We start from the raw sequence: 13,734 nt of genomic DNA on the forward strand, positions 1-13,734 counted from the left end.
TTGGTCCGGATCGTCCGGCTGGGGATCTGGATGATCCGGGCAAGTCCAGTCTTGCTCTGATCTTCTTCTTCCTTCTCCTCTTCCATGCTTGGCCTTGGTCCTTGGATCCTCCATGGTCATCTCGGTTGTACCTGAGTATATGCAAGGTCCATGCATGAGGTAGTAGCCATGTCTCACATGTGGAAAGTGACGGTTCGAAGAGGAGTGAGTTTACCTTGTGTCCAATGGCGTATGGTCGAGGTCTCATCGTATGTCCTCTTGGGGCTTGGGGAGTAGTCGAAGTGTACATGGGGATGATCGTGGGATGCTCCGCATCACAAAGACAGGGGAGCACTGCAGCACGTTGATATCATTGTGAGTTCCTGGCATACCAAAGAAGGAGTGCCAAATCCAGTGGTCATGTGTTGCCACCGCCTCAAGTACCACTGCAACCGCCTTTGACGCCTTTGTACATCCCCTGCCAAGCAAATGGGCAGTTCTTCCATTACCAATGCATGCAGTCGATGCTTCCAAGCATCCCAGGAAATCCTCTTGCTGCATTCTGTGCTAGAATCCGAGCAGTGTCTTCCGCATTGGGTGTTCGCAAGTATTGCGGTCCAAACACTGCCACCACTGCCCGACAGAACTTGTAGAAACACTCAATGGTGGTGGACTCGGCCATGTGCCCATAGTCGTTGAGTGAATAACCGGGAGCTCCGTATGCAAGCATCCTCATCGCTGTCGTGCACTTCTAGATTGAGGTGAATCCAAGTTTGCCGGTGCAATCCTTCTTGCACTTGAAGTAGCTGTCGAACTCCCGGATGGAATTCACAATCCCGAGGAAAAGCTTTCGGCTCATCCGATAACGGCGCCGAAATGTTTTGTCGCTGTGCAGTGGAGTGTCGGCGAAGTAGTCAGAGTAGAGCATGCAGTAGCCTTCGAGACGATGCCGGTTCTTTGCTTTCATCCGCCCTAGCGCTGAGCCACCTCACCGCGGCTTTTCATTGCTCGCCAGCAGGCCGGTGAGGGCGGCGAGGACCATGAGATGTTCCTCTTCCTGGACGTCTGCCTCGGCTTCCTCCTCCAGCAGCGCGACGAGTGCTTCCTCGTCGCCCGAGTCCATTGCCGAGGTAGGCAAATCACCGAACACCTTGCGGGCGCGGTGGGCGCGTACCCGCCGCTACACAGCCCCTCCGCGACCGGAAACGCTGGAAAAATCGCCCAGCTGGTGGTGGAGAGGCTGCCTCGGCGAAACCTCTGCTCTTTTTCCAGCGGGGATGGGCTATCTAGCGGTAGCGGACGATGGGCGGCGCCGGGATCAGTCGGTTGGCGGCCGAGCGCGCAGGGGGTGGTTGGCGAATCTGAAAGAAAGACTTGACTTTCCGCCTGACGGTATGGGCCAGACGTGCTTTTCCCTTGCGCCGGAGCCCCCAAGCGCCGGGTTCGGCCTGTGATCGCCGGGCCCAAAAACGGGCCGAGCCGGCGAATTTCAGCGTCCTAGAGGCGCGACTGGGGCGTTTTTTCGGCCCTGGCGTCAAAAATGTCACCTAGGGGGCGCGGCTTGAGATGCTCTGACAGACCTTGTCCGGTAAACGACCTTGCGCGTCAACTTACAAACACATAACCAAGTCTATTCTTATATATTTCAACATTCAAAAAATTGTCTTGAGAATAACCTACTACTAACTTCCGTTATATTTTTGCTTATTTTAAGAATTTTAAAAAAATTGTTCTAATGAATTTTATTCTTCTCCTGATTCAAAATACGACAACGTGTTTTTGGCACCTTCCTAAGCCAGCGACCAACATCTTATTTTTACAGTTTCATAGCGACGGTCAGGTGTTACGCTACTCAAGTAAATTACCCCATCACGGAGAAACAAAAGCCACGTGCCCCATTGCAACATAATATATCAACACAATATTCCAGGAAATAAATGGTGTTTAAATAAAAAATCAAACAAATCTTTCTCCATATTTGTTGAGTGCTGATAAATATTCTACTGTAGTAGATAAGGAACATCAGAATGGACACTGATCACTTCATTTGAACCAAACTGGAAAATTCATCAATACTTCAATACATCCGCTCATGTGGCACACAAAACAGGCAAGGTATGCACACAACTTCAGAAATATAAAGCAAATTCGGCTGACAACTTATCAACTCAGGTTCAGATAACACGAGCTTTGTAAAGGCAGATATATGCCATGTGCCAATCGCCTGTTAAGAAATATTAGCCTGTTTAGAAACAATTAATGGTATATTTAAGCCACATTCTTTCAACTAAATAGCTGCTTACCTCCACCAGATAGTTTCAAAATCTCTTCCTCCTTCCGTATGCTTGGGTTGTCGTCATCAAACTCGATCCATTTTCCTGAATGGCAACAAGAAATTATCAATATATTTGCAAGGCCAGAGAGCATTTGATTATGTGTAGCACTAGCTGATCTGACCATCATCTTGCTTAACCCAGCCAACGTAGTGGCCAGAATCTGCACTTCTTCCCTTGTGTGTCAAGACAGCAATTAAATCATAGATGCCAGTTAATTGTTTCTTTGGCACAGAAGAATCAGCTGCATATAAACAAGAACACATCTCTTAGTTTTAGGCAACTTAGTCACCATTGGTAGTGAGTTTGATCTCACTGGTAGGAGAGTATTCTGAGAAGTTGCTGTTTGTGAATGAACATATCAAAAATATGGACACTAGAAGCCTACTTATAAGTTAGATAATTAGAGAACAAAGCACCACTATCGCTACATGTGAGCAACTTTGCTAAATAATATCGTGAACTGAACCAATCACTTGCCTTTGTCAATGTCTATGCTAGATGATTCCCCAGCACTAGTTAATGACCCCTGAAATGAAATGTACTAAACCATCAATAGTTATAGCAGGGACTGAAACTAAAAATAAAAATGCCTAACTAGCATTTGCCAGTTGCACAAAAGATTAATCGAATTATCATTTCTTAAGAGTTCTAAATGATAAACAGGCCATGTGGTCCAAATCCAATGATAGTCTGGTTAGCAGAAACATCGTTACCTCGATATTCTGTGAGCTGCTTGTTTTCACCTCTACTTTCAAACCAAACTTGGCACTTTCTGCATCTCTCAGCACCTTCACATGCAAATTGAATGTCCCAATCAAAACAATAGCAGAGCTCGCAAATTAAAATTTGAACAATGAACAGAGAGCTACCTGTCGAGGAGTTTGAAGTTTTAGTTTCAGCTCATCCGAGCAGAAGTCATAGACATCAAGCTCCAGAGGGTAATCCACTTTCTGGCAAGAACAGAAACATGCATTAAAAGATATGTTGACCAAAAAGGTTGGCCGCAGGATCTCGCATTGCAGTATCAAAATGCACTCTCAATGTTCCACAAAGGCAAGTTTGTTAAGGAAAAGAGAACAAAAGAAACAAACATACACGTAAAATCTTCGCCTTTTGGTTTGACTCCCTTTTCCAAAAGAAACGAACAAACTGCACAGTCAAGTACCTGAAGAGAGAATATACATACATGTTATCTCTGACTAAGGTGAGAAAAATGATGAATGGGAATTATGCTCTTGCCTAGGCAACTCATTTATTCTCGACTCTCTTGTGTAAATAGCAGTCCGGCCCAGTGATGGGGAAACCTTCTCAAGTTCTGTCTTCAAACCCTGTAGAAAGAATACATGGATAGTTAACAAAACACTAAAGCCATAGAAATATGAGATATGTAAAACGACAGAAAAAGAATTATCCTATCAGTACAACTAACAACTACCTGTGATAACAAAAAAAAAAGAATACTTAACTAACAAGTGGAATGATACTTACATGCTTCAGTCCTTCATGAAGGTGGTTTACATCATGAGATATATGGCACTTCAGAGAATAAACCGACTCTGCCTCTGAACTCTCCTCACCACTTTCTGCACAGTGTACCCTGCAAATAAAGGTCATCATACACAAATAGCAGTACATGAATACCTGCCTTTTATTTAGATGAGTAAGCTAGCTGCCTTATTTGAAATAACACATGATCCTTCGTACATGAAGTACTGGAAATATCAAAATAAGCTACGTCTGCTTGTGAGATGTTGTGTCATCAATTTTTACAGGGGACTGCCGCTCTAATGCTCTATATCCTTTGGTGTCCTAGAAATGCAGGAGAGATGTAGTTTTTTTTAATAGATGCATAAAACTAGTGTTATCAGCAATAGCCAACCGACTATCTCTATGCACTGTACAACACAAGTGAAAATACAGCAGTGTCAGTATCAAGTTGATGACAAATCCCTACAAGAAAACGAACACATAGGTTCGAGAAAACAAAACGAACATATAGAGGCATAAAAACAGATATAAGAGGGAGGACAAGAGAACCTGCTCACAAGATCAATCCCGAAAAGTTCCTTCATCTGAGCAGCAGCCGGTTCACTGCCAAAGAAGCCAAAAAGTGTTATTAAATTGAATTGCCAGCCATGAACACCACAAGTAAATGCCAGTAAAACTAAGGTGCTGCTCAAAGGGGATGACCCCAAGGGAAGGGAAGATGGAATGAATATAGGTCCACAAGCTGCGTTGTGCATGCCTATCCAAAATACTCCCTCCGTTCCTAAATATTTGTCTTTCTAGAGATTTCAACAAGTGACTGCATATGGAGCAAAATGAGTGAATCTACACTCTAAAATATGTCTATATACATCCGTATGTGGTAGTCCATTTGAAATCTCTAAAAAGACAAATATTTAGGAATGGAGGGAGTACAAGACTATAAAAAAAATGATGATGATACAACAAGTGTTAGGAGTGACCAGAAGCGAGATTTTGGACAAAACCGCGCAAGTTACCTTGCTTCTGATGTAAGTGTTTGAGAAAGCGTATAGATCAGCTGTGTCCAGCACTCCTCTGCGTCCTGCAAGTAAGCCATGTGATATCAGCATATAAATTCAACAGTAGACAAGCTAGTACTCCCTCCGTTCCTAAATACTTGTCTTTCTGGGCATTTCAAATGACTATCACATACGGATGTATGTAGACATATTTTAGAGTGTAGATTCACTCATTTTACTCCGTATGTAGTCACTTGTTGAAATGTATAGAAAGACAAGTATTTAGGAACGGAGGGAGTATATCTTAATCATAGGCAAACAGAAGGAACCTGCTGCATGTAAACATTATTTTGCTGTTGAGCAAATTGGGGGTATTTTTTCCGCAGCATCTGCATAAAGTTAGATAAAATAAATTTAGACCCTGGAATTCTGGATTGCAAGTTAACGAACTAAATAATTATCATTGATATGCATTCAATTTGTCAAATACTCCCTCCATTCATAAAGTAGTACGCATAATTTTTTCAAAAGTCAAACTTCATGAACTTCAACCAAGTTTATAGAGAAAAATCTATATGCACTATCTTGGAACCGAGGGAGTACATGCAACCTAATTTATGTGCGGTTAATCGTAAAAAATTGTTTTACAACAGTAAATCAAAATCAAGCACACAAAGGAGAACAGGTAAGAAACAACACATATTAATCATTTCTACTGTGAAGCAGTTAGGGAAACCATGAAAGTTTCATTTTTAGTTGAATGTATGAAATTAGTCTTTCTAGTACTGCACAATTAGAACTCTTAGTGTGAATATATAAGTATTGACTGGCGACAAATTTCATTTAGGTACAAATGTTCCTTTTAGTTTCAACTTTAGGGCAATGATTACGGGTCGAAGGACTAGTCTTGACTAGTAGTCGAGGGACTAGTCTATGAGTCTCAATGTCATTGTCGACTAGGATTTTCGTGTCGAGCAGTCGAGAAACTAGTCGTAGAATAGTCTAGACTAGTCGTGCTCTTTGAGTCGTTTGACTCAAATTTGGGAGGGGATAAGTGAGCCTGCCGCCCAGCCCGCAGCCCGATGGAGGGAAAATGGAGAGCTAGGTTTCAGGCTCGCTCCAGACCTGAGACGATGCCGCCACCACCGGCGGTGGCAAGGAGCATTGCAACCCTCTCCCTCCCCTGGATCCGCCCTTCCGCTCTCCCTCCACTGGTTCTGCTCTCCCCTGGATCCGCCCCTCCACTCTCCCTTTGTTGGTTCTTCTCCTCTCCTGGATCCGCCCCTCCGGTCTCCCTCTGCTGGTTCTACTCCTGGATCTGCACCTCCGCCGGGCTGCAGCAAGCAAGCAAGCAAGCACTCTTCTGCCAAGTAATTTCTCCCTTCTCTCCTTCCCTTCTTCTTAGATTCCATTTTCTCCCCTGCCCTCTTTCTGATTTCCGTTTTGCTTGTTTCAATTTCAAGATCCTTAGGTCTGAGCTACAATGTCTACCCCGCCAGAGATATCTCAAGTAGTGTGTTCAGCAGCAGCTACAGCTCACGCCGATGAGCATTACGATCCACCGAAGCATCCTGCGAAGAAGCTAACTAGGAGCAAGGGCCCAGCATGGAAATGCGCTTTCTGGCCTGATCTGCAGGGCAAATTGACGCTCCAATGTATTCAATTTACATTGTATACTAGTTCAATTTTTAATGGATACTAGGTTTTAGTAATTGATTACTGTAAGTTGTGTACTACAGTATCATGTCGACTTGTTCAGCAGTAGTCTAAACTAGTCACAATTAGTCTATGAGTCTCAACCTTGGAATGACTCGTTGGATCGTAAATCTTGCTTTAGGGATAAAAAAAATCAAACTGCAAAGCAATGCCTAGGATCCTTTTTACCTAAAATTCTAAATGCTCTTTTAAGGACTTCAGCTTGCAAATATCTAATATACATGTTCCAGACTGAAATTGCGGGTTGTTCCTCTAACAATAAAGGACCCCCTCGAAACTTCCATCCACCCAAATGCAACTAGCTCTACAATTACATTGCCTTACACACTCGGATCATGAACACTTAAACTATACTTAGCGCATTTTTTAAACAATATAAGCAGCAAATTTTGTATTGGAAATGTACGATTTTTGCTATACTGCATTTTTCATCTCATACAATAAAAATTCAAAATACATACTGAACCCAAAAAATTCCAATTTCTCCTGTTTAAATTGTAAGTACTTGTTTGAAGTTTTCCGGTCTTCAGTAGTAGACTTTGACCATAACACTGTAAAGTCCTCTACAGATAAAATCATGGTACGTTTATACATGATAATGCTTAAAGTTTGAAATGTTTTGACCTAACACATACATACAAAAAACCATCAAAATGAGTAGTATACTTAATCTAATTTATAAGATACCATAAAACAGACTACTAACATAATGAACTCCTGTGCTCACAGAAACTTAGGAAGGATTTCACTGGCTTGAGATGTGAGGGCAGAACTTATGTCTGACCTGTAAGAAGTGCAGAGGTGCAACTGGTCGAACGCTTTGATCAAGCTCTCCGAAAGTATTACGAGTTGCAACTGTTAAACTATGGGATGCTTGATCCACCCCATTGCCCCTCACATTATCTGAATAACTGCATGAGCAAAAGACAATGAGATCACCAAGAACAAACAATATATAGTCAAAGTCAGTGATACCAGGCTTGGAGGGATGGGTGGGGGAATGAAACCTCAGTAATGCTGACTTAAGCTCTGGAACAGAATGCAGACACTGCAGAGTGGAATTCATGTAACATGTATTCCCCAAGTTATAGAGACCAGCACTGTGCCCCTGGAAGTCACAAGAACAACCTTACTTGTAGCATAGATAGAGAACACCCAAAACCAAACCACCACGCTGGAGCTAAAGTCAAGAGATACTATTCTGATTGGTTTGATGCCAACATTTGGCAAAATCAAAAAATTGTAAAAATTTGGCAACTTCTTGTGAACCTGGCAAGAAAAGTTGGTAACCAACCAATTGCTAGCCAATATCTGGCATTTGCCAAATTTTGGATGCCAACTTTTGACATCAAACCTATCATGCTCTATATACAAATGATTTCATATAGAACTATAGAAGTTATACTTGGCTGCATATCGTACCACTCCCTGTTGAGACTGATTATATTCGTTCATGATCAGCATCTTAGTTACGTTAAACTGGCTATCCAAAAAAATATTATTGGTTCATGATCAGCAACTTAGTTACATTAAACAGGCTATCCAAGAAAGTTCAACAACAACAACAAAGCCTTTAGTCGCAAACAAGTTAGGGTAGGCTAGAGGTGAAATCCAAGAAAGTTCAAGAAAGATAAATTCATATTTAGCGCGAGTGTCCAATCTGATCCACAAGTTGGAGCATGTGTTCCAACTAATGTGTCTCCATGGCTAGCAGGAAACGTAACAGTATTTACTAAACACCGTAATTTGATCTATTTCTTTTCTTTCTTACTTTTTTGCAAGGGGTAGTTTGATCTATTTCTAATACATGAAAGAGCACCTGCAGAGTGCAGACATATGTTGTAAAGACAAAGTTGATTATGATTCGAATTAGTAACTTAAAAGGTACAGATTAAGGCCTAAAAAACAACATCACATATACGCATAGAACAAGAAGGCCATACACACCAATGCAGCCGCTTGCTCTTCTTCTGGTAAATCTTCAACAAACACGGGGCCTTTCTCTGGAGCTTTCACAATTTCATCAGCCGTACCTATCATCATCAACTTTTGACCCTGCGTAGTGCATTTTGATACTCCAATGAAAAGAGTGTCGTTGAATGTAATAAACTACTCCCTCCGTTCCTAAATACTTGTCTTTCTAGACATTTCAAATGACTATCACATACGGATGTATGTAGACATATTTTAGAGTGTGGATTCACTCATTTTACTCCGTATGTAGTCACTTGTTGAAATGCCTAGAAAGACAAGTATTTAGGAACGGAGGGAGTAGTAGGGTCCAGTAAAATAAAACTGCGCATGGAAGATAAGTTGAGCTTCTCACATCTTTAAGTCCCAAAGTTGACCAATCTGTGTCATCCTGCATCGTACGGAGAGCATTCGGTGGTTACAGACACGTTAAATATGTTTAAATATGTCATTCACAATGACAATCAATTCGGTCTAATATCCTAGATATTGTATCACCAAAATATGTTACCTTCAATATTCCACCCTTCACCATAATTTTTTGCCGTTCAGGGGGTACACCAGTCAGTGTGTACAACTGGGTCTTGAAAACCATAGGCGGCTGGCTAGTATCAATCTCTATGCCTGGAAATACCTGCTTCTGCCATTTTATGCATACTGGAAAGCATTTCTAAAGTATTAGTCATGGTAAGAAAACAAGTTGTTTCAACGTGAATGTACTTATGTTATGCCACCAGCCAATGCTTTCAACAATAGTTAAAATGAACTTTGAAGTACAATTGCCAACAGTAAATACTAAAATAATATAAAATGACATAGAAGAGCAATCGATATATATGTTCTGATGTTGGTGGTGACAGCAGTACAAGATGAAAATTGGAAGCCAAAAGCTGAGGTGGTCATGCAAGCTGCTCAATTAACCAAACCGTCTGACCCTACTGCCATCAGGCTAATACTTTATTAACATTAGAAACAGAATACAAAGCTGCATAGTAGAAACATCATGCCTAATTAACTGCTACTGGCACTAGATTTCTTATGTCATAAAATTTATTAACAGTCTGCCAGATCACAACAGTATCACATGTATGCAGTGTGCCATTATGCAAGAAAAGCACAGATGGAGCTCAGTTGTCTGCTTTCGGAGACTAGATAAAAATACATTTAAGTGGTTTGGGTCCAGGACTTGACATAACCCTATACTACATCCACCCTCTACACATCATATAGCTTGCTAGGTAATCTTGTGGTAGAGTCCTGCGTGAATTAGCAGTTGAGTCTAAGCAGGTTAATTAGTGTGTTTGCTAATTGGCTTCGACAACGTACGTGTGTTAGCAAGTTTGAGTTGGACACGTGTTGTGTCATGCTAGGAAATTACTAGTCCGGTTTAGACTACAGATTAGGAAAGAGTATAGTCCTATTACTAGTAGGTTTGGTTAGCCGTGTCTAGTCTGTATAGGTTTAGGTTGCTTTGTCGGTTCGTGGCCTTGCGTGTATATATATACATACACGTGAGGCCGCACAAAATTGTAACGTGGAGCTTCAGAAAAAAAAGAGAAATAAAGGGCGCGATGCTGGCCCTTGGCTACAAGTTTTTTGTGCGCGTGTGTTCTTCTACTTTGATGTAATCGATCCGTGGGCAAATTCCAACATAGCTCATATTACATGTCATTAGATGTTGGTGCACACAGGGGATAATCCACAGATAATTCCCTTCCTACAGGCTGTTCTGGTGCCCTCCACTCCCGTCCTTCTTGCTTCCAGTGGCAATACTCTCCATCTATCCAATTCTACAGCATTTTACTCCAGTGCGATCTTGCTTATTATTGTCTACTAGTCATGTAATCTTACAGAGAAAATAAAATTATGAGCCTTGAATCAGGAGTAGATGTTTTATTGATGAAAATGAATTAACCCCACTGCAAGCTGCTATTAATTATTGTTTCCTTCTTTGCCTCCGCAATCACGGCCTCTTTTTCTTGCCTCCACAAACTGCTGAGGATTTTTTTTTCCCATTGGAGTGTGCCGACTTGGGGCTCGCGATTGCCAGGCTCTTTCTTGGACCTTGGCTATTGTAAATCTTACTTTTCTATGAAAAATTACAGCCATTTTCGAAATACTGGATCCGCCACTACACGCATACATATAATATTGGATAATCACAACACCACCGAACTGAGGCTTGGTATTCCAATCAGCACATATGCGGGAAGAATAACACGAGTAGACTAGACATACAGTAGCAGGCCCAAATCTAGGCGGCTAAACCTAAACCCTAAATTCATAAGTGTAATCACCTCGAATCCACTACTAAGGCGGGTCGAAACGGGCGCTGCCACCGCCAGATTCTTCCTGACCGGTGATCCCGACCTACCTACGCCGGAAGGCAGATCTATCCGTGCAAGCCCAAGACCTGAAGGACGCAAGAGGGCAGACAAAAAGGAAAAGCAAATGCGCGCAGGCGCGGCGCGACGATCGGATCGATGCTTCGTTGAGGAACTGAGGGACCGGAAAGGGTGGGGCGGAACTCACCCGTCGGCATGGCTGGCGAATCGGCGGCGCGGCGGAGCTGTGGAAACTGAGTTTACTTGGAGAAGGAGAAAGCAACAAGGCAACTGGGTGCGGCGGGGGAGGGGAGGAACACTGGGGATAGACTGAATAGGCACGAGTCCAAGACGAACTCCGTGCTCCAACGTGGGCTAATTTCGCAACTAGGCCGACAGCGGCACTTTACTGTACATTGTCTATCTATATCGGCCCAGTTTCTCAAAAACAACCCTTCTGCTTCGGTACACCCCCCTAAACACAAAAACGGTTCAGATTAGCACATACCTCTTCATAAGTAAGGGCATGATAGGCATTTTTTATAAACTCTTTTTTTTAAATCACGTATACGCTGTACATTCAGCACATTCATCCTTTCTTTTTTTTGAAACTGCAAAAAAGGCGCTTGCTGCAGGATTCGAACCTAGGTCCTTCATCAACAATTAGCACAGCCGCAATAACCAGCTAGGCAACCGGACCTCTAGTGTCAACTAAGTTTTCTTATACTTGAAATACAACACTGGAAAAGCGCACATTTTTTGGGTTTTTTTTCATTTCTTTTTTGTTTCTTAAATGCGTGAAGTTCTTATAATTCGTGATTTTTTAATCGAAAATGACGACAAAATTTCAAATTCTTGAATTTTTCTTTCAAATCAGTGAACTTTCTTTCCCCTAAATTGATCAGTTTTCTTCACAAATTCGTAAACTATTTCGCAAGTTGGCAATTTGTTTTTGAAAATTGTTGGTCTTTTTTATAAATTGATGAACTTTGTTTCTAAATCAATGGATTTTTTAAATTCTGTTATTTTTTTCCAAATCAATGAACTTAATTTGAATTATTGATGAACTTTTTTCAAAATCAATAAAAGAAAAGAAAAACAAAATAATATAGAAACCCATGTAAAAACTGAAGAAAAAACCAGCCCAGTTGAAAAGGAAAACCAGAGTCTTTCTTTTTAGCGTTATATTTGATGCACTACAAAAGATGGCAAAAGGAAACTTAGACCATGATCAACGGAGGTGTTCGAGTAGGCGAGATGGCTCCGTCTAAGAGCACGTCGTTTCCCGACATGCTTGAAATGGCCCCAATTTTTTCCGTGCCTTGTATGACCAATTCAAGGCACCATGCCAAGTTGTTTTGGTTTTTGACAAATTTTACATTTTTCGTAGTTTTCTTGGTAAAAAAATGCTCGATAATGGGCGGCCGTGTCGCAACTTGCATACGGTGTCAGAAATCGTACAAATCTGGCATGGATGACTACCATGGTCATGCCCACCTGCTTGAAAAGGTTAGGGTCATTTTAAGAATGTCCAAAAGTAGCCCATGTTTAATGAAGGGGTGTTCAGGTTGGCTAGAAGGCTCTACCTGAGGGTGCGTTGTTTCTCAACATCCTTCTAAAGGCCTAATTTTTCCACCTCCTTCTATGATCAAATCAAGGCACCATGTCAAGATGTTTAAGTTTTCTACAATTCTTTCAATTTCTAGAGCTTTCTCGGTGAAAACAAGTTGATAAATGGCCGGACGTGACACAACATGCATACATTGTGGGAAATTCATTCAAACCTGGCATGGATGCCTACCATGGGCATGCCCGCCTACTGAAAAAGGTTGGGGTGATTTCATGCATGTTCAAAAATAGATCATGTTCAACAGAGGGTGTCCGGGAAGGCGAGAAGGGTCCATTTAAGAGCATGTTTTTGCGGCATCCATTAACTCACCTAAAATCCTTCCATGATCTTATATTACCGATTAAACGCACCATGCCAAGTTGTTTTGGTTTCGACAAATTTGACTTTTCCGGGGTTCTCTCGGTTAAAAAAGGTAGATAAATAGTCGGACGTGTCGCAACTTGCATATTTTGTTGAAAATCATTCAAACCTGGCATGGATCCTTACCACGGGCAATTTTCGACACTGTATGCAAGTTGCGACATGTTCAACCATTTTACCGGTCTTCTTTTACAAAGGAAACTCCAGAAAATGCAGAATTTGTTGAAAACCAAATCAACTTGGCATGGTGCCTTGAATCGCTTGTAAAAGGCCATGAAAAAAATCGGATCCATTTCTTCATCTTTTTGGTGGGGAAATTGGGGCCATTTCAAATATGTTGAAAAATAACGTGCTCTCAGATGAACCGTTCTGACCTTACGGAATAATCTCCGTTGAACATGGTGTTTTTTGGACATCCTTGAAATGACCCCAACTAATAAATACAAAGGGATAAAATTGAAAACAGTAAGTGTTTTTTAAAACATTTAATAAAATATTTTATATTTTTATTAAATCACTAGTTTAAAAAGTTAGTTACAACTTGTATTTTGGTATTCAAAAAAGAGAAAAATGAATTAACAAAATAAGAAATCAAATGAAAAAATAGAAAAGAAAATAAAACGCTTAGGCCTTGGCCCAACTAGGCGACGACATTGCTCTCGTCGGGCACGTGTTGGGCCGGTCCAAGAGCTCAGGATTTGAAAAGTTCATCAATTGTTTTAAAAATATTCATGGATTTGAATATTTTCACAAAAAATCAAAACAAAGTTCAGTATGAAATTTGCAAAAAAGTTTTCTCGGTCTTGGGAACCTCGGGCTCCTAGCCATTTTTTTCCTGTTTGGGGACCTTCTCGGAGGTCGTGAACTGTGTTTTTCTTTTTCTTTTTATCTTCTCTTGTGTTTATTTGTTTGTCTTCTTAGACTTTTCGTTT

The 13,734-nt window shown here is 41.3% G+C and overlaps 1 protein-coding gene across 1 annotated transcript; it reads right to left on the reverse strand.

Moving 5' to 3' along the window:
* Window positions 1-1,903: 1,903 nt before the first annotated feature.
* Window positions 1,904-11,198, reverse strand: LOC109770687 (ubiquitin carboxyl-terminal hydrolase 6). The gene is made up of 18 exons (XM_020329404.4): window positions 11,021-11,198; window positions 9,000-9,145; window positions 8,844-8,879; window positions 8,465-8,572; window positions 7,525-7,625; window positions 7,302-7,428; window positions 5,131-5,190; window positions 4,820-4,884; window positions 4,353-4,406; window positions 3,804-3,912; window positions 3,555-3,643; window positions 3,411-3,480; window positions 3,185-3,265; window positions 3,029-3,103; window positions 2,793-2,841; window positions 2,437-2,556; window positions 2,283-2,357; window positions 1,904-2,203 (listed from the first exon to the last, which is right to left on the reverse strand). Exons 1-18 carry the CDS (start codon window positions 11,028-11,030, stop codon window positions 2,154-2,156), a joined length of 1,425 nt encoding a protein of 474 aa, XP_020184993.1. The 5' UTR covers window positions 11,031-11,198; the 3' UTR covers window positions 1,904-2,153.
* Window positions 11,199-13,734: the final 2,536 nt, after the last annotated feature.

This window comes from Aegilops tauschii, chromosome 3, assembly GCF_002575655.3.
Source record: "Aegilops tauschii subsp. strangulata cultivar AL8/78 chromosome 3, Aet v6.0, whole genome shotgun sequence".
Taxonomy (NCBI): Eukaryota; Viridiplantae; Streptophyta; class Magnoliopsida; order Poales; family Poaceae; genus Aegilops; species Aegilops tauschii.